General features: G+C 41.0%; 1 protein-coding gene across 11 annotated transcripts in view; it reads right to left on the reverse strand.

The window, feature by feature from the left end:
• Window positions 1-20,490, reverse strand: part of MAGI2 (membrane associated guanylate kinase, WW and PDZ domain containing 2) — a 1,347,997-nt gene that overhangs the window by 102,057 nt on the left and 1,225,450 nt on the right. For 10 of the 11 annotated variants that reach the window (XM_079931541.1, XM_079931547.1, XM_079931548.1 and 7 more), the window contains 3 exons: window positions 7,144-7,329; window positions 5,111-5,264; window positions 107-302 (listed from right to left, as the gene is read on the reverse strand). In XM_079931541.1, the coding sequence (XP_079787667.1) occupies window positions 107-302; window positions 5,111-5,264; window positions 7,144-7,329 (536 nt within the window). The remainder of the gene's footprint in view (window positions 1-106; window positions 303-5,110; window positions 5,265-7,143; window positions 7,330-20,490) is intronic. The other variant, XM_079931544.1, reaches the window with a different exon arrangement.

Raw genomic sequence — 20,490 nt, forward strand, 5'->3', positions numbered from 1 at the left:
TGTTGAGCACCATAAATAAATGCACCAGAGTTGTGTGTGTGTGTGTGTGAATGACAGGTCTGCTGATTGGAAAAACGAAACAAATGCAACAGGATCTTTGAGGTACCTGGGGCTGCCTGTAGTCTGACAGAGGGAACTGCCTGGTGTCAGGGGAGGGCTGCCTGTAGTCCAAGGGCGGGGCTTGCAGATAGTCCCCTCCTGGGGGCTGCCGGTAGTCCAGTGGGGGCTGCCTGTAGTCCGTGAACGGAGGCTGTCGGATATCTGGTTTCACATCTTGCCTTGCTTTTACTTCTGACCTGTAACTAAATGAATGGAAATGGTACTTGCTTTGGCATCTCAGCATTCTAAGGAGATTCGAATGACTTTAGGACCTCCGGGCATGTAGAGGCCACACCTCTTGGTGGTCCTTTTCATGTTCAGGATTAATGAGAAGATTCAATAAATGATAAGTATTATTTTAAAATCTTTGACAAATGCCATACGGTATACTTTTCATTTGGCTCCTTAAGAAATCAAGGTGAAAGTGATGGTCACTTAGAACTTTGTGGAAAAGGACTTAGGGATAACCTTCTTTGACTTTGCTATTTAAAAACTGTGGAACTGCAGCAAATCTAGGGACTCACACACTTCACTGTACATCCCCAAACAACAGTCTGTCTTAATATCAGTAAACCAACGGTTTCAATTTTTTTTTTCTCTCTCTCTCTCTCTGACACACACACAGCATCCATTACTTCATGAAAACATGATTGAAGTGATCTCTAAACACTCTATGAATATCTAACTAAAGGCTCTTTTAACCTGTTAGCTTGGGGCTTTTTGAATATCATACAGAGGTTAAAGGAGTGAAAGTAAGGTATAATCACCAACTACGAATCAAGCAGAAAGTCACTGGGTCATTGCTAAAAGTAGAAACATATCACACAGAGGTTTAAATACTAGACCATAACTCTTGGGCTTAGTACCAGACACTATCATGGTCATTAGACAGAAGGAAAGGCAAAAGTGTTTACGTCTAACACTTGTCTTATTCTTGTTTCTAGATATTATTTCTTGTTTCTAGTTATTAATAAATACAGAGACCAAAACGAATTGTTTAGTTCTGTTTTGTGAATCCAAATTGCTCTAAATTGAGGGGCTTCCAGGGCCAAAAAAGGGCTAAAGTAGCCAATACCTACAATTATGGGATCATTAATAAGATAAACTGAAAAAATGATCACCATAATATAGAGGCCACTTAACTCTGTAGTTCATTGCCTGTTGCCATGAAAACACTCCATATAATGAGCTACTTAGGGATACAGGTCGATTAGAAAAACACATTCACACACTGATAGTGTATGGCAATAGATGTGTTTATTCAGGGTTTTGAAAGGGGGTTAGAAATGCAGTTATTTTAATACCGCTTTGAGTAGTTCCCATTTGTTACTTAACTTGCAGAAGTGACACATTCCTTTTGTGAGATGCATAATTTAGGCTTTGCTTTATACCTCAGGAAGCTGCCCACTCACCTACTGAGAGTGTGCATTCTGAGAATAGAATTATTTAAAATACGCTTTGAATAAGATGCTTAACTAGGCAAACACATGAATTAAACAAAAGGAATTGGACTGGGTGACATTTGTTGGTGTGTCTCGGTTCCTTTTTAGAAATCATGTGCTTGGTGGTTTAGATGTCACATTGTTTTAAGTTATGGCACATCACTTTATTTTCATTATCTCTGTGGTATTGGTATGGAATATCCATTACGAGCTTCGTTTCCAACCAGATGTGTCATGAGGTACAGCAGAAGAGGGTGAGATGTTAAGAGTCTCCCCAGAGCCTTAGAAACAGGGACAGTTAGAACTTGTAACAGCAGCCATCCAAGCCTGCCTCTGGGCATTCCCATTTCATTCAACAGTGTCACGTACAGGATTTCATGTTGAAGAAGAATTCTTTAATAAGGAAAATATACTTAATTTTTATGAGTGTTGTTAACTTTTAAGTGAATGATACACTAGTTAGGGCAAAAGCTGTTACTCTGAATTTGTGAAACACTTTAGTTTAAGGAGAACTCAGGATCATTAAAAACAAACAGCCTCTTAAAAGTTCCTTTACTTATGAAAGGTTCGTAGATTGCATATCAGTATAACTCTTCGTAGCTATTAATTCCACTATTAAAGAGACTTTAGAGATGATAAAACCAGATTGCTAATGGTAAATTCTAGCAGAATTTTACGGTATGAATAAGTTCCAGAATCAAAAATGCTGCCCGTGTGGTAGGGGATCTTACGGTGGGCTTTTGCCTCATGTGGGCCTTTCAAGAATTGCTTCCAGCCTGCAGCATCTAGTGCACAAAGCCTATGAAAGAAGTCAATTTCCAATGCTTTCCACTAATCTTGCTATTTAAAAGAAGTAAATAATGATTGCCTTTGCTGGGAAGGTGATCTCTGCTATTTCTTATGTTCATTGCTTATGTTCTTATGTTAAACTGCTATTTCTTCTGTTATTGCTTATGTTCATGTTAAAATTATTTTGTTTCCTGAGCATGCACCAAAAGGATGTTACGAGACAGAGAAACGAGTAGAGGTGTGCAGAGTGTCAGGAGGAAGCCAATTCAAGAGTAAATAAGACAGGATAAAATATTCACTTCTCCTAACTCATAAGATAAAAATTTGCGAGCAGATTGTCACTTTATTTTATCCCACTTTAACATGGAAACTGGCTCAATTTGACATGTAGGTGGGCACTTCTTGTACAAATGAATTAATAGGAAATTCATACTGTGTGCTTGGCATACAGGCTGTCTTGGAGACATCTGTAGCCTGATCTAGAAAAAGGCAAAGAGTTTCTCTCTGATACCATGACCATTTTTAAATGCAGCTAGAAAAATGGTTCTAGTATCTGTGAGATTATGGAATCTCTTCATTCATTTGGAAAAGAGCCACCTACTAACAATCAAACAGCTAAGCCAGGAAACCTCAGTGGCAGGAAAGGACCCTAGAACAGGGGACTTCCCAGGCATTTAATATTACTGAAGCAAAAACAGCTAAGAACTCCGGGTAAATTTGTTGGTAATTTATAAAAATTTGGACCAGGTCAATCTGTTAATACCAGAGTCAGTAAATATTTTATCCCACAGTCAGGCAAAACAAAAACAAAGACAAAAACAAAAACAAAACCATCCAAAGGCTGTTGCTTCTTTGACAGCGGCCGAGTCCCCGATTGTAACTAGTAGCTGATGGGGACAGGATAGTGGCCTTGCCCATCTGTCATTCTCCCCACTGAACTATAACACACTAGGGATGAGATTACCCACCTGCAGGCCAGAAGCAAGAGTCCAATTTCAGGAAAGTTTAACTCTGGAAAGGGAAGAAGCAATTGTGGCTGGGAGGTTTAATTGACAGTGGCAGAGCCAGGAGGAAGCGTCTGAAGCTGGCTCGGAGACTGCTGGAACACTCAGGTCCTTCCTCCTAAATCTCAAGTGAATCCCGGGGAAAGCCAGTGCAATGTGTCCAAACCACACATGGTGAAAGCCCACGCACCTGGGGCTTATGACTGAGGCACCCAGGACATACTCCTCTTCTGGACTGTCAAATTCTTGCCTCTGTATCACGTACCTTATGGGGCTTAGTCTTTTTTCTTCCCTGGACTACATTAAAACCATAAACAGTGGAGGACAATAGATATTTATTTTGCTATGAAAGCAAATGGGAGAAATCAGAATAGAACAGGGCTTCACGGAAAGAACACTTCTGGCACAGGGCAAGTATTGGCGTTGCAACATTGTGAGTGGTAAACGCAGAAAGTTCTGGGACTCAAAAACAGGGTCTCACTTCATCTTCACCAACAGGGGAGGCAGGAGATGGGTAGCAGATGTTCAGAAAACGTTAGAATCACGGAAAGGACCAGTGAGGGTTTTGTTTTCTGAGATGTTCCCGAGGGTTGTTCTATGTTTCTCCTTTGAAAGGGCAAAACCAACATGGGAACATGTCTTCATCTCTTTCTTTAATGGTGCAACCTAACCCAGGCTCCCCGTTACACACACGTCTCAATAAGAAGACAGTGTTGTTTTCCTATGGCAGCCTTTTATTCTGCAAGTTCACAGGGCCTGATCACATTAGTTTGTGATGTGAAATGGAAGAATCTCATTCGACCGTGGGCAGGTGGATATAAGGTAAAATGCAGTAAAAATACTAACTTACATTCAGGCTCACAAATCCTTCAACGTTTCCCACCTCCACACCGCCGTTATTCTCCGAGCCATCGTGTGCATGGCTCGGTGGACACGCGGCCACTTCTAACTTCATTCATTCTGATCAGCCTCCAGCGTGCTCTCTACGGGGACAACTGAGAGATCTTGAAAAGCTACTCCAAGGATGTCAGTCCTCAGCTTAAAACCCTCCAATGACCTCTCACAACACGTACGATAAAGATCAAAATCTTTAACAAGGGCTTCCCTGGTGGCGCAGTGGTTGAGAGTCCACCTGCTGGTGCAGGGGACACGGGTTCGTGCCCCGGTCCGGGAGGATCCCACATGCCACGGAGCGGCTGGGCCCGTGAGCCATGGCCGCTGAGCCTGCGCGTCCGGAGCCTGTGCTCCGCAACGGGAGAGGCCACAGCAGTGAGAGGCCCGCGTACCACCAAAAAAAAAAAAAATCTTTAACAAACCTATGAGACGCTTTAGGGCAGTTCCTCACCAGCCAGCCTCACTGGCTTCATCTCAAACCATGCTGCTGCCCCTCTGCCCCCACCACACTGGCCTTATTTCCCTCCTTCGTGCTTGCCTACTACCTCCTGCCAAAGGGCCTTTGTATATGATACTGTATATTGTATATGTGACTCTGTCTGGACCCTCCTTAATGTGCTCTTCAGCTAGTTAAACCTACTCATCTGCAATGACGCATCATTTCCTCAGGAAAGCTTCTCTTACTGTGAAGGACAGACACCTGTATTTGCTAATGAAACTACGTTTACAACATACATACAATCTCAAAATCACACAAAGGTGCACACGTTGATTTCTACATTATGCAAATCTCTCTCCTGCCTGGGACCTGTCCTGTCCCAAACTCTCTCTCCCTCTACGTCCCTCACTACTCAGAAGCAGAAAAGCCAGAGGAGACTTTACCTGTTTTCATGTCCCTGCAGCTGAAGTGGCTGAGGAGCTGGCTGGGCGACAGGACTGTTGGGGGTGGCGGGGCTGGGCTGGGCCAGCGGGCTGTGCTGCTGGGCCAGCGGGCTGTGCTTCTCGGAGCTGGGCGCCGAGGCCGGGCTGTTGAGCTCTGCGGTGGGAAACCAAAGAGGCAAATGCAGTCAGGATGGCATTTGATAAAGGGCAACAGGTGGCCAGAGTTGGTTCCTCTGCCTCCTCACATGACTCAGGGCTTTGGTTCTTCCAGTTTCTGTTAGGTTTTAAGACAGCAGCGTAGACTTAGCAAGTTCTAAGACCGCTCCTGGAATTAGTATTCTTCCATTAATCACGAGGCTGCTGAACAAGGTTATGAACACAATCTCTCGTCATTTTGTCAGAAGAAAAGATTACCATGAAAAACTTATTAAAACGATGAAAAATAATTCTAAGGAGTAAGCTCTAAAATATATTCTATTTGTTCCAGCATTACTTGCTGCAAGAAAAGTGTTTTAGCCACTACTTTTTTGGTTGTAACGAGAAGTCCTACCAGTATTCCAAAGTTTGGATAAGGAATTAACCATAAGAAAAGTAAGTGCTTTTCACAATCCTTTCTTCAGTTCCTTGTTAGTCTTATTGCCTAATAACCCTCTGTACTCCATGGTTCTCTGGAAAGAGAAAAGAACATTGGACAGAGGAAGGTTCGTAAGTTGTTCTCTGTTAAAACTGCTTCTTGGTCTTTCTTGTTTAGCATCAAATTTTCAACTGAAGTTATCTCTCCATGTTGGAATAAGAGCAGGACAGACACATTTCATACTGGGAAGGGAGAAGCAAGTCTTTTGTGACCAATTTTGCTTAGAGTTAACTTCTGTTGAATATTTTATACATAATGTTTTCTTCAGATAACAAGTTAAAAATGGTCTTTTTTTTTTTTTTTGACTGGTGACAAAAAAGAAGTGATCTATTAGCATTCCCTTATAAATCACTCTCCCCTTTCTTTGCTCTCACCCTAAATTTTAAAATTTCTCCTCCACTTGTATCAGGGTTTCTCAACCCTGGCACTACGGACACTTGGGGCCAGATAATTCCTGCTGTGGTGGGTGGTCCTAGGCTCTGTAGGATGTTTACAGAGCAGCATCCTTGTCTTCTACCCACTAGACACCAGTAGCACCCCTGGCCCAATCATGACAACCAAAAATGTCTCCAGACATTGCCAAATGCCCCCTGGGGGGACAAAATCACCTCCACTGAGAATTACTGTTTTCTATTTATAGTCAGGCGGCTGTTGATGTCTGCTTGTTAGATAGTCCCCAGGGGAAAGGAGGAGACCGAGTAAACCAGAGGGGACAGAGGTGAGTGAGCCCATCCTTCTCCATGTGGGCACTGTGGTCCACTCACCAGCGAGCTCCAGAGGCTGAATTCCCAAATGTCATTAATGAGCCAGCAGCTAGTAATGAACCCACTGTGTCTGGAAATGGTGAAGTGATGGTGAATCGGTGCTCAGAGAATTCCGTGGTCCCTTAAGGCTTGGTTGTGAGTTGTAATGCTCACTACTCCTCAAGCCTCAGGGGGGAGTCCTTGCACAGAGAAATTCAAAAGGCTAAGTGGAAATTTAAAATTCTTATCAGATGCAACATTTCCTAAATGAGCTCTCTTTATACCACAACTTCCCCAAGCTTTTCAAAATCGATCTTTGAAGAATCCTCCAGAGCTTAACTGCTAACATGAATATTTTTTTTTCCGCCAGATTTGTAAATTTATCATCTCTGTTGAATGGGTTCTGGCTTAATATAACCATAAAAACAGTACTGCTGGGACCAAAGGGAAAGACTGAATAAGCCAGTGCCTCGGGATTCACACTAGTTATCTACAACACCGTATAGCTTGATCTTTGAAGGAAACTGGTATTGAGTAAACAGGATATGGGTTGCAGCAGAGTGTTAATTTTTGCAAAAATGGAAAAAACAACTTCTGATGTTCTGACACCCTGACCGCAGCCAGGTGGGCTCCACGACCCCAGTGCAGGCACTCACCCTCCTGAGGAATGATGCGAAGGGTGACACTAAGACCTGCATCCTTGATGAGCTTCACGATGTCAGCGTGAGGCATGTTGATGATAGACTGGCCGTTCACTGCTAAGATCCGGTCTCCCACTTTTAGTTTCGCACAGCGATCTGCGGGACTCCCATCAATGATGCGTCCAATTTTATGTGGCACAGCTACAGAAACATCCCCAACAGAAACAGGTATTAGGGGCATGACCAGTACATGTTTTACCTTTGAGTATCAGCCGCATACGAAACAATGCAATATCAGAATTCTTCCTTTTGTCAGTGTATTTGCCTCTTGAGATTACAATCATCCCTATCAAGTACAGCTCTGTGCATACTACTGACAGCGGAGTCTCTAAATTCAAGTCCTTCGCAGTGACGGGCTAATTCCAAACACATGGACCATCATAATCACCCTAGGATTAAAAATACAGCTCTTTGGGTCTTATCCTAGACCTTGCAAATCAGAATGTTCATGTAGGAGGGGAGGACAATGGATTTTCAAGAAGCTCCTCAAGAGATTCTAATACATGCAAAAAATTGAGAACCACAGACGTCGAACACTGTGCCCAAAGAGCTCATACTCTGGGGACAACAATACAGTTCAGAAAAATATAATAAATGCTGGGAACCTAACATCTACCCTTTTCTGTTTTACTGAGAGGAGAAAACAAGAAAGGGAGAAAAATACTTATATGGGAATTACCCAGCTGGTGAAGAAGTTATGACCAACTTCCTACTTATCTACTAAGCTGTAGTTTAAAGGCTGATGCAGTTTTCAACTATTACCTCTTCTTTCTGATTCAATGCAAGCGGTGCTGAGATCTTGCTAATATCTGGTAGATAATATATTTCATCAAATCTGAGATGTCACTGATGCTAAGATATACCTTTCTTTTATGGACAAGAAGAAAGAAAAATAGAAAAAAAAAACAACTCTGGCAATTAAACAATGACACTCTGACGTAACATGCTAATTTCTGAAATATTAAAATATGAAAAATGTGTTACAATTGATGAAATATGGTATATGTCTCTTTAAAACAATGAAAATTCATTTTCTTTTTCATTATTCATTTATATATGTGGGGAGAGCCAGGTTCTTGGGGATATAGATTTTCTAGCAGGTTGACTCGTATTCAATGTCATTGTTTGAGTTCCTACCAGGTTATCTGTTCCTGGGGTTGGACATCAATAGTGCACAGTGTCCCTATAAGTGCCCTCAAGAAGCTGACCATATAGAAAGCTGTTTCCTTTCCTTTTTTCCTCCACGACAGGAGCCCCAGTGGGGAAATTGCCTGTCAATGACTTGTTGCTCTCCCTGTGGAAGTCAGGGACTGATTTCATCTGCATAAAGAGGCAAAGACGCACTCCACCGTTCATTATGCTCCAGGGATGTCTGTCCCTTAAACTCTCAATCTTGTGTATGTGTTACAGTGAAAGGCAGAACATCAGCTAATGGCCATGGTAAGGAAGGACAATCAGAGAGTTAGTGAACCAATACCTTGATCATATTTCTGTTGTGAAAGGTTACAGGTAGCATATAAAAATACCGGCTGAGCCTGCATCTCTGAAGTGAAGCTAATCATGTTGCAAGCTCAAACACAGTTTTATTTACCACAAGCATGGATGGCTTTAATTAAGAACACCTCACTTACAGCATACTAATGATCCTTCGACAGTCTTAGGACAATATATTGCTCAAGTAGAAATGTAATAAGAACTCATTCATTTACTAACTGCATAACATGATATGGGTGTTGCAAGCTGTTTGGCCTTCACCCGTAATTAGAGTGAACTTTTGTTGCTGTTTTTGCCCCCTTTCATGTTCAAGAGTGTCCTGGAACAGTCAATAAATGATATGATCTCCTGGGTCATAATGCGTATATTGTTACCTATCCCGACCTTTGAACAACTACATGATCTCTCTGAGTTTCTGTATTTCAACAGTAAAATTGGGATAATAATATAGTTGCCCTCACAGGATGGTTCTGAGGAGTAAATGAGTTATCATACATAAAATGACTAGAACAGTGCTTGGCATTAAGAATTGCTAAGTATTAACTTTTCATTCATTCTTTTTATTACGATTATTTTTAAGTGTTTCCGATATCACGGTTGATGTGTGTGTGTTTGTACGTAGGCACCGGCTCGAATTCTGTCTGCATGGGGTAAATCTGTAACAGCTAAAACAGCTTCATTTGGGAAAGAGAGATATGTTTTGTGGAAAATGCAGACACTAGATGAGGTCAAGAATCCTGTTTGCTTCTCTCAGGTTTCACAAAAAAGGTGTTGCAGGTCTCTGTAGGAAAACATCAACTTATAAGTAAGAGTTTATTATCCAAAGGGAAATCAGCATAATACAGATCTCTTCTGTATATGACGCATTAACCACATTGAGCCTTATACACACACACACACTATTATAACTACATTAAAATAAATACAATTTGATCTTTAACAAACCATATGAGATACCTGATAGCATTATCACTGCATGTTTACGGTGGAGGAAACTGAGGCATGAAACAGTCTGCAATTTGCCCAAGGTCACATAGGCTGACCAGGGTTTAGAATCCCAGACTGTCAGATTCCACGGCCTTTGCGCTTAAGCAGAGCCCCATGCTGCCTCTCTCGCCCTCACCATCTCCTCCCTCCACTCAAGTGCTCCCTGAATGCCCAGGACTTTCATTTGGTGAGTGCAGGCTGCCTCTGAGGAGGGAATCGTAAATGCTTCACCAGTGGCCCTGATTCAGGGGAGAGTGAAAGGCAGGAGCTTTGCTTGAAGTGGTTTCTTTGTGGCTGCTGCCTTTTGACAGGCAAGGCATGAGGAGAAGGGGAGGGGAGAAGAGGGTGGAGAGGAGAGAACAGAGAAACTGGACAGCTCCTCATGCCATTTAGCGAGGACTTCACATCGTAGTGTCGTTCCTTTGAAGTAATTTCTTTGGGTATTAGAAACACTCACATTTGAAATGAAATTTAAAAATACATTTCAAAACACATGCAAATGATATATGGATGATTTGCTGTTTTGAATTATTCATGCCTCTGCTCCCCTCCATTACTGTGTATCATTTATAATTTACTGGGCATGAAACTCCAAACGTTTCCAAACAAGATTTCGTACACACACACACACACACACACACACACACACACTAAGCTATTACTTGTTAGTATCCAGAGACTGTATTAGGAACTTATTTTCACTCCTTACAGCTACAATGTGAAATAGCTGTAAAAATTTAATAATCATGTTTATTTAACCATTGAGAAAAAAAAGTGTCAAAGCCAGGATTCAAACCCACACCTGTGGCTTCAAATCTCGGGGTTACTTCCTTCTTTTTGTAATATGTGGCAGGTTGAAAGCAATTTGAATTATGAGGAGTGAAGGACTGACTGATGAGACTTAGCTTAGGAAGCATGCTGCTTGAGATTTCAAGATGAAAGTTTCATTCTAAATAGAATTATTTGCATATAGTGATAACGCTTAGTTTCAAGGCCGTTTTCACTTTATTAGGGTAGGTCGCATAAAAACTAAAATAAATCAATAAAATCCAAGATAAAAGAACGAAAACTAAAATAAATTCTATGGCAGACCCATGGAATGATGGAGTGGCTTACGTAATATCTGAATGAGTACACGATGTAGAAATGTACATCCAGTCATTGAAGTGCTTCAAATGGTTTTATTCGAATTGTTTTCTATTGGCATTTACTTTAATAAAAACAGTATTTGAAACTCTTGGCAGCTGAAGACAGCCTCACCTTCCTTTACCAGCATTTCCCCTACATGTGTAAGTACATCAAATGCTGCTGTACAACAAATCATTGACAAGGGGTGTGCTCAGAGAAGTTTCTCTCCGAAAACAAGACGCAGCTCCGTTTGCTCAATCCTGAGGTCTACAGAGCTTATGACCTAAGTGCTTTCTGTGCATTGCTAATGGAATTACAGAGCATGGAGGAGGCCCTGACCTTGGTTTCTATTATTGGGATGAATGGTACTCATTAATGCTCTTAGAATTGATGACTAAGGTAATGCCGGAGCACAGTCCATGTAGACAGCATGCCTTCCAGACATCGTCTGTCGGGCAGCAACATAAATCAAGTCTCTGGGTAAGGCTTCTTGACACAGTGTGCTTAGGATACGCAGATATTTGGGAAAAGTTGCAGTGTCATGTGGCTTCGGACATACTGACATTTGGGAAGGAGACAATGTATTACCAGTTAGAAATTTCCCTTTAGTTGCAAATCACATAAGTTCTGGAAAAAGAAACCCGTCTTTTTTTTTTTTCTTTATTCATTTCTGGGTAAAACACTACTGTGCACTTACACTGCAATATGTTGTATATTTTCCTGTAGATAAATTGACTCTTTTGGCACTGCCCAACACAGAACACTTGTTTTAGTAGGAATATCCAGACATAATCAGTTGGACCACATGCTCTCTAAGTTAGTTCTAAAGGCCTGGATTCTCTGGGTCTTTAGCCACAACCACTACAGGAAGCAACGATCCTCCCTTTTGGCTGTTGGTTTCTCCTCTGGGACCATTTATGGTCTATCCAGGCTCCTTCAGCCATTGGTCAACCAATGAGCTCTTGTGTTCTATCTTGGGTCAGTTCCCATAAAGAAGGTGGGAGGGTTTTTTTTTTTCTTTCGTGTTTTCCTCCTGAAGTTTTTGGTGGTGGGTTATTCGTGAGATTATTAGCTGCACCACCCTGGGGGAAGGGAGTAGTGGATCTCCCTCCCACCTTCCCCCCGTATTTCCTTGTTGTCTTATAGGTATTCCACTTCAGAGACGGAAGAGCCTGAGACTCATATTTACATTTAATTATCTCCTTGTTAACAGATTCCACAAAGTGGAGCTGTATATGGAGGAAAGCATTAGATGGGGAAAGTGAATTCTGCATCAATCACGTCAAACTAACAAGCGAGAAGTTTCTGAAGTGAACATGACAAAAATAAACACTTCAAAGGCAAACGGTAGCATAAACTGTCGTTAGCTCACAATTCCATTAATTTGTGAAGGTTAAACAACAAGTCATTAGCTTAAAGAGGCAAGAGAAGTTAGTTTGGGTTTAGAAGCTATGACCTGGCATGAAAAGAAAAAAAAGTTTTTAATTGGATGATTCCAGTTGGTTTTCTTAAAATACTCTGTGAAGATTATTTACTGCCTAGTTTTAAAACTGTGGGTTGGGGCAGGAGAATCAATTATTCTATCAACAACACATTGCTGCATAGCATCTTCTGAGTAACAGACACAATGCTAGGTGCAGTGGGGAAGACAATAATAAAATAAATACATGGTATTTGCCCTCAAGAAACTCCCAGTCCAGTTGCGGAGATGAGGGATAATCATACAAAATATTTAAACTAAAACACAAACGGCAAATCTGTGGTAGAGGTAACATACAATAAGAGTAGAAAGGTAGGGTGAACTATTGAGTCCCGGTGTGGACTCAGAGAGTGGTAAGAAAAAGGAAGATCACTCTGGGGAAGAGAGAGCATAGTGCCCCTAGGCTAATTCGCAGCTCCCTTAGTGAAAAACTCACGGTGGTAAAGGGGGTGCTATCAAATCCACGGAGGAGGATGCATGGAGAGGATGCTTTGTAGACGGCGTTCCTACAACCCATCCTTATGCTTCCCTATCTGAGATCCCAGATGTGAGGCCTTTGCCCAGCTCCTCTCTCTATATAAGAAAAACAGAAGAGTAATTCTCACAGGGTGTTTCTGTCTAATAAATGATGATGAATCCTGATTTTTTTTTTTTTTTTGCCTTCAGAAACCCGAGTCTAGTATTTTTTAAACAAATTTATTTGTTTATTTATTTATTTATTTTTGGCTGCGTTGGTTCTTCGTTGCTGCGCACAGGCTTTCTCTAGTTGTGGTGAGCGGGGGCTACTCTTTGTTGCAGTGCGCAGGCTTCTCGCTGTGGTGGCCTCTCTTGTTGCGGAGCACGGGCTCTAGGTGCGTGGGCCCAGCAGTTGTGGCTCGCGGGTTCCAGAGCGCAGGCTCAGTAGTTGTGGTGCAAAGGCTTAGTTGCTCCGCTGCATGTGGGATCTTCCCGGACCAGGGCTCGAACCCGTGTCCCCTGCATTGGCAGGCGGACTCTTAACCACTGCGCCACCAGGGAAGTCTGCGAGTCTAGTATTAATCTTGCTTATTTTCCATCTCTTTCATTCCTAGAAGTCCCGAATGAGAGTGTTCTATGGTGACATTTAGCTAGATGGTGTCCCTTCCTGGAGTGTGACACAGTGTCCTTTGAAAGAGATTTTCTTGGTCGTCACGGGGTGAAGATGTAGGAAAAACATGTATTTGGTGTTTTAAAAAAATGGTGGTAAAATTAAGAAAAAGCAGACTCCATGCCTTGTTTTCCTCTAGAAGTCTGTAAAATTCAGATTTCCAAAAACGAAAACGTCTTCCCTGAATTTCATAGCCAAATGAGTTGTAATCCCAAACCGAGCAGCTGGTGTTTTAAGGACTGCAGATTCCAAAAGTGCACTTTCCCCCCTTCAGCACCCATGAGTCATTCTCTTGTGGTTGAACAGTTTAGTTCCTGCCGTTGGTAACAAGCAGATGGTCACATGGGAGAATGGAAAGAGAGCCTCACCACTGGCAATTTGGGAGGCCAGTCGAACTCATGTTTCCCAGGGCACAAAGCACCATCTAAAAAGTTATTAACTACACAGTTGGAGAGAGAGAGACACTCATCAGCCGTATCTTACTTCGCATGCTACTATTTTGCTGAAAGTGAATTGGTAATCGAAAGAAATCTCATTGCATTAGGAACTGTAATTAGCTACGACTTGACTATCCTATCCTGGAACACGAGGTTGGCTTGGCATGGTTTCTTTGTTTGGAAAGATTTGGTGGACTTGTAGACACAGGGCCAGTTTCATGTGTGTGTGACCTGTGTGACCACACAGGTCTCTGCACTCAAAAGGGTCTCGTGTTGGGTTTAATGGCGTGCTGTCACCATCCTGATCTTCTTAACAATTTTTGAATAAGGACGTCACGTTTTCATTTTCCACTGGGCCCTGAAAGTTATATAATTGATCCTATGTGGCTATATCCATAATATATTTCCTCTTCATATCACTCCATTGCTTTTACTGTCTGCAATGGAAGACGTAAAGGAGAATATGGTAGAGTTACCAAGAAAAATTATCACAAAGGGTCGTGGGGGAAGGAGCAAAAACAATTTCTTTCTCCAGGGGTGGTTGCATTTCTCATTCTCATTCCCATGCACATGACTAGAAGTAAGGTAGTCCAAATAATTTCTGCTATTTCTATTCTTAAAGATCCTCGATTCTTCCCATGTTGATTCAAGAGGCCTAAAAATTACCTTAATTCTCTTATTGCGTTGTGAAAATATTCTTGTAAGTCGATCGTTACTGAGCATCTACAAAGCAAATATCCTTCTTCATCTTTCTTTAAATAGATTTGAATGTATGCTACCACATTTCAAGGAGTTTGTGTATTCTTTGCTTGTGATTTACTTCCCTCATAATCTGACAAAATGTCTAGACATGAGAGTTGCAGGAACTAATGAAACTGCAGAATAGCCATTCTCCTCAAATCTATAGGTGCCAGAAGGGTATGCATGTGGGTATGTCGAGCTGGAGAGGAAGAGAATGGAAAAGCAGTTCTATTTCTAGATATCTAAGCCTTTATCTTCTGTAGAGATACATCTCATTTTATTGTATATCCTAAGAAGTTACCTTTTACCTTGCTAATTTCTAGGTAGCTGGGACATTCTGTTTCGGTCTGAAAGTTGCTATAGAAAATTTGTCCCTCTAAGTCAAATATCAACTCTAGTCAACACTTTTTGTATTTCCCTCCAAAGACCCTGGAAAGGATATATATTTCCATCACTTAGTTAAATCAGCAACCTATGATTTTCCAGTCATGGAGTAGAAGGTGAAATTCTGTGTCACTCAACTTGAATAATTTTAGTGAGTAAAACTGTATGGCTTTTAGTAAGTTTTGCTTACAAACAACCAAACAGCAAGATGACTCAGTAACAATGGAAAAACAATTTAGAGAGTTACTGATATTAAAAAATGATGAAGGTTTCTTCTCTGCACAACAGAAAAATAAGTGGTTTTGCTCCTTTTTAAACACAGTCACAGGGATGAGATGTGGTACTACACATCCATTCCAAACATGCAAATCTAACTTTCAAAGGGTTAGTTGCTCAATTTTATAATGACAAATTTAGTTCCTGACTAAGAGGTTCTTTTTATTTATAATTCATTACAGAGGGCTTATCATATTATTGCTAGAAAATACTGGATTTTTGTACAAAATGAGAATTGTATACAAATTTTAAAATTCATGTCATGATGTAAAAAGGGGCAAAGTAAACAGAATAATAGTACTATCTTCTAATGATTGGAAATCTCATAATTAAAACAATTTAATTGAGGGAATATACACACAAATTAAAAAAATAAAAGACAACCTAAATGCTTATAATGAAAACCCTTAGTCTCCTGCCCTAATCCACCTCCTTTCTACTTTCTTCTTCACATGTCAAATTATATTATATGGCTATTTCTCAATTTGTCAACTTGAGTCAGTAAACACTAACTTCCTATTATGATAGAGGATTTAGCACTCTCACCCTGCACCCCACCTCCTCTCCTTATTTGGGATGTTTTATCACTAGTTTTAGTTAAACCAGTTATCATTGTTTACAGTTTTACCATCTAAATATCATTCACTGTAGTGTTCTGTGATTCATTTCTTTCCTTCCTTCCTACTCTGAATCACTGTGTCTGATTGTATCATTCCCCTGCCCCCCTCCCCCTGCCCCGCTTCTACAATATGCTATCTCTATATTCTTAATTTTATCCCCCAAAGCTGCTCAAGTCATCTACGTAATTGAGCCTTCTGGAGACCTCCCTCCCAGAGGTGGGTCGGCTGCCCTCAAGTCCGCTCTTAGTGTTATTCTGGGGAATTCCTATTGTTCTCTGAGGTGGAATGCACAGTCTGTAAACCCAGAGGCTTTTTTTGATTCACTCTTTCATTTTTCTAAAGCACATCCTACAGTATCTTCCTAAGAAACCATGCATGGGAGAAAGTAAATGTTCAGTATTTAATGTTTAAAAAATCACTTTTCCTTCTTCATTTGATAGAATTCTAGCTTAGAATTCTAGATTGTATGAAGTTTGAGATTGAAAAAATCATTTTTCCTCAGAAATTTGCTGGCATTGTTCTATTGTCTTCTAGCATCCAGTGTTGCTACTGAGAGGTCTGAACTCCTCGGGATTCTTTTTCCTTGTATATATTTATTTTTCCGTTTCCTTTCTTGTGTTCTAAAGTTTTTTTGTGTGTGTTCTAAAGTTTTGCAGTGATGGATTTCGGTGTGGTTCTTTTCAGTATGGAGACATTTCTTTTAGTTTTGGTCTGGGGAACTTTTATTACACTATATCTTTGCCGTCTCTTTCTGAAACTCTGCCCCCTCTTTCTGAAACTCTTAGTAGTTAGATATTGGCTTCCTGGATTGATCTGTTAATTTTCTTATCACGTCTCTCAAACTTTGTTTCTTTTTGTCCTACTTCATGTGAGATTTCCTTTACTCTACCTTTCAATCCTTCTGTTGAATTTTAAATTTTAGTCAAGATATTTTCAATTTCTAAGAATTCTTTCTTTAATCATATTTTTTATAGCATTCTATGTTTATGATGGTAATATCCTCTATCTCTCTATGTATTCTCCACTTAAAAGGAATGCACAATGTGAGAGTTGCAAGTTTTATTTGGGGTAAAACGAGGACTACAGCCCAGGAGACAGCACCCAAGATAGCTCTGAGAAACTGCGTCAAAGAGGCAGGGGGGAAGGTCAGTATATATGTGATTTTGGTGAAGGGGGAATACATGCAATCAAACACATATTTTTTACTGAAGGTTTCTGCTAGTCTTGTGCAGGTTACTGCTAGTCACGAGGAGCAGACGTCACCGTGAAGGATTTTAGTGCTTCTCTACATATGAGCAGATGCAAGAATTGGGCTCATACTATATTTTCCTGAAAATATCTAACTATCTGAAGACCTGTTCTGCCAGTTTTTCCCAGAGCACAGAGTGCCTCATCTCTGCTCCCCACCTGAACTCCTTTCAGGGGGTGTTGAGAGTCAGCAGCTGTAGCAGCGCATGATTTAATCCTTGTAGAGGTGGATGGCAAGTGCCAAAGGAAAATGCCACTTTGCAGTTGACAGCATGTAAGTGAGCAATCTTTGAAGCTTTCTTTTGTTCCATTTCTTCTAGTATTCTTTCATTATTGTTTGCTTGTTTTTCTGTTTTAAAAAGACAAATTTCATGTCTGGTGGTCATGGTTGTTGTGTCCCATTCTCCCCCAGGTTTTTAAAGTTCTGAGCTGCTGTGAGTTTCTAAAAAAAAATGAGCAGATCTCGGCTATCCATTTCTCTTTTTGGCTTCCTTTGCCCTACAAAATGAGTTGACACTTTTTTGTCTTTAAAATAGCTTCCCCACTCATTCCTTTCTTCTTCATTTACTACCATTTTATTGGTTTCTAAGAAATGGGAAGAGATAACACATGGTTAATGAGACCACTAATTAGAAATTAAAAATATCTTTTGTAAATTTAAGTCAGTTGTTGCAATCAATATTTTGGTATACCAGTTTAGAGATTTGGAATCTGTTTGGGAAAAAAATATTGTCAATAATTTAAGTACCCAAACTTTAGAAGTCCTGTGATCTCCTGTAGCCCTGACAGATAAAATATAAAAGACAACTGATTTCTTTTTGTTTTTTTAACATCTTTATTGGCGTATAATTGATTTACAATGGTGTGTTAGTTTCTGCTGTATAACAAAGTGAATCAGCTACACATATACATATACATATATCCCCATATCTCCTCCCTCTTGCAGAACAACTGATTTCTTTCAAGGGTTCAGAAAATGTCATAAAATTACATTTCATCAAGCCCGGGTATTTGGTTAAAAATGTTCAATGAAACCACACTTTCTTTCCTCTATATCTCTCGACTGCCTTTGAGACTTCACACCCATCAATGTACTTGGCTTTCAGTAATTTCTCAGCAGGTCCAGTAGAAATGGTTGATAGTTACAAGCAGGTGTTTCTGACAAGTCATGTTTCTCATTTTTACGGATGCAGTGTATTCTACCTCTGCCACCTCCTTTTTCCCTTTTATAGCTTCTGAATTGTGTTTGTAAAAAGTCACTTGGCTATCTTCACACAGTTTCCTTGTTACAATAGGTAAATGTCAAAAGCCATCAGGTGCAATATCAGCTTTTTCATTGTATTCCCCTAAGCCCTCGGGTAGATAATAACTTCTTGCAATATTTTCTTAATGTAAACAGAATCAGATACTAACCCAGGCAAATGATTCCTCCTGAGCCAGCTGTCCTTTTCAATATGTTATCCAGAAGATTACATGAATATTTATTGGCTGCTCAGTTTCCCACAGAAGCCAAAGTTCCACTAATAGAGTATATCATGTTTTAACTTGAAATAATGTAATTTTGCATGACTGAATAAAACTAAATATGAATAGGCCCTCAAGCAAAGTGTTCAGGAGCTAGAAGATCTTGGTCACATATTAATTTTGAAAACAACTTGCAGTGTGACCTCTGAGTGGCCAAATAAATCACGTCAGAGTTTCCTTATTTGAAAAGTGAGACCATCACTGCAGATGGTTTTTCTTTCTTATCCTTATCTTTCTTACCCAAATACTACACATTTTAACGTACGAATTTCTGGTTACATGTATTTTCTCTAACCCCTTGTACTTTTTCTTTTTTTTTTTTTGCGGTACGCGGGCCTCTCACTGTTGTGGCCTCTCCCGTTGTGGAGCCCAGGCTCCGGACGCGCAGGCTCAGCGGCCATGGCTCACGGGCCCAGCCGCACCGCGGCATGTGGGATCTTCCCGGACCGGGGCACGAACCTGTGTCCCCTGCATCGGCAGGCGGACTCTCAACCACTGCGCCACCAGGGAAGTCCTAACCCCTTGTACTTTAAAGCATAGTTACTATATGTGTTTTCAGTTTTACTAAGCAACATATGTCTTCATAATAACTTCACTTGAGATCATCATCATCAAATGATTTTTATTACTCTACCATGATAAATGAATGAGAAATGTGAAAACAAAGGCTGAAGAACCTCAAAGTGTGTTTCTTTGTCCACAGTGAAATACCAACTACATTCTATAAGGAAGGGACCAAAAGTGAAAAAGCAGATATAAGGACGGCAGAAGAGCACATGAAAAGATCCTCAATATCATTAGTCTTTAGGGAAGAAATGTAACTTGAAACGACTACATACCTACTGGAATGGCTAAAATTTAAAAAACAACAACAAAGCCTGAAAACAAGTACTGGTGAGTGAGGATGTGGACCATCTAGAGCCCTCATCCAGGGAAATACCAAATGGAACAGCCATGCCGGAAAGTGGTGCCACATGAACCAACAATTCCACCCCTAGATATTTACCCACGTGAAATGAAAACGTATTTTCACACGAAAACCTATATGAAGAGGTTCACAGCTGCTTTATTCATAATTGCCCAGAACAGGAAACAACCAGAATATCCTTCAACTGGGAATGGATAAGCAGACTCTGCTACAATCACACAATGGAATACTATTCAGCAACTGAAAGGGAACCGATACACATGAAGCAACCTGCATGAATCTGAAATGCATTACGCTAAGTGGCTACATACTGTGTGATTCTACTTATATGGGAAAAGGCAAAACTACAGAACAGAGAACAAATGCACGGTTGCCTGGGCTGAGAGTGGGCAGAGGGCTTGACCTCCTCGAGGTAGTAGTTACAAAACCAAACACATCTGTCAAAACTCACAGACTATAGACTAAAAAGGGTAACATTTACTATCTATAATTAAACCTTAAAAATGGGAGCGGCTTTTGGAGAAGATGGCGGAAGAGTAAGACACGGAGATCACCTTCCTCCCCACAGATACACCAGAAATACATCTACACGTGGAACAACTCCTACAGGACACCTACTGAATGCTGGCAGAAGACCTCAGACCTCCCAAAAGGCAAGAAACTCCCCACGTACCTGGGTAGGGCAAAATAAAAAAAAAAATAAACAGAGACAGTTGGAGGAAGCCGTGAAGGAGGAAAGGTGTCCACACACTAGACGCCCCTTTGCAGGCGGAGACTGCGGGTGGCGGAGGGGAAAAGCTTCAGAGCCACGGAGGAGAGCGCAGCAACAGGAGTGCGGAGGGAAAAGCAGAGAGATTCCCGCACAGAGGATCGGTGCCGCCCGGCACTCACCAGGCCGAGAGGCTTGTCGGCTCCCCCGCCGGGGTGGG

The sequence above is a fragment of the Stenella coeruleoalba genome, assembly GCF_951394435.1.
Source record: "Stenella coeruleoalba genome assembly, chromosome: 9".
NCBI classification, from domain to species: domain Eukaryota; kingdom Metazoa; phylum Chordata; class Mammalia; order Artiodactyla; family Delphinidae; genus Stenella; species Stenella coeruleoalba.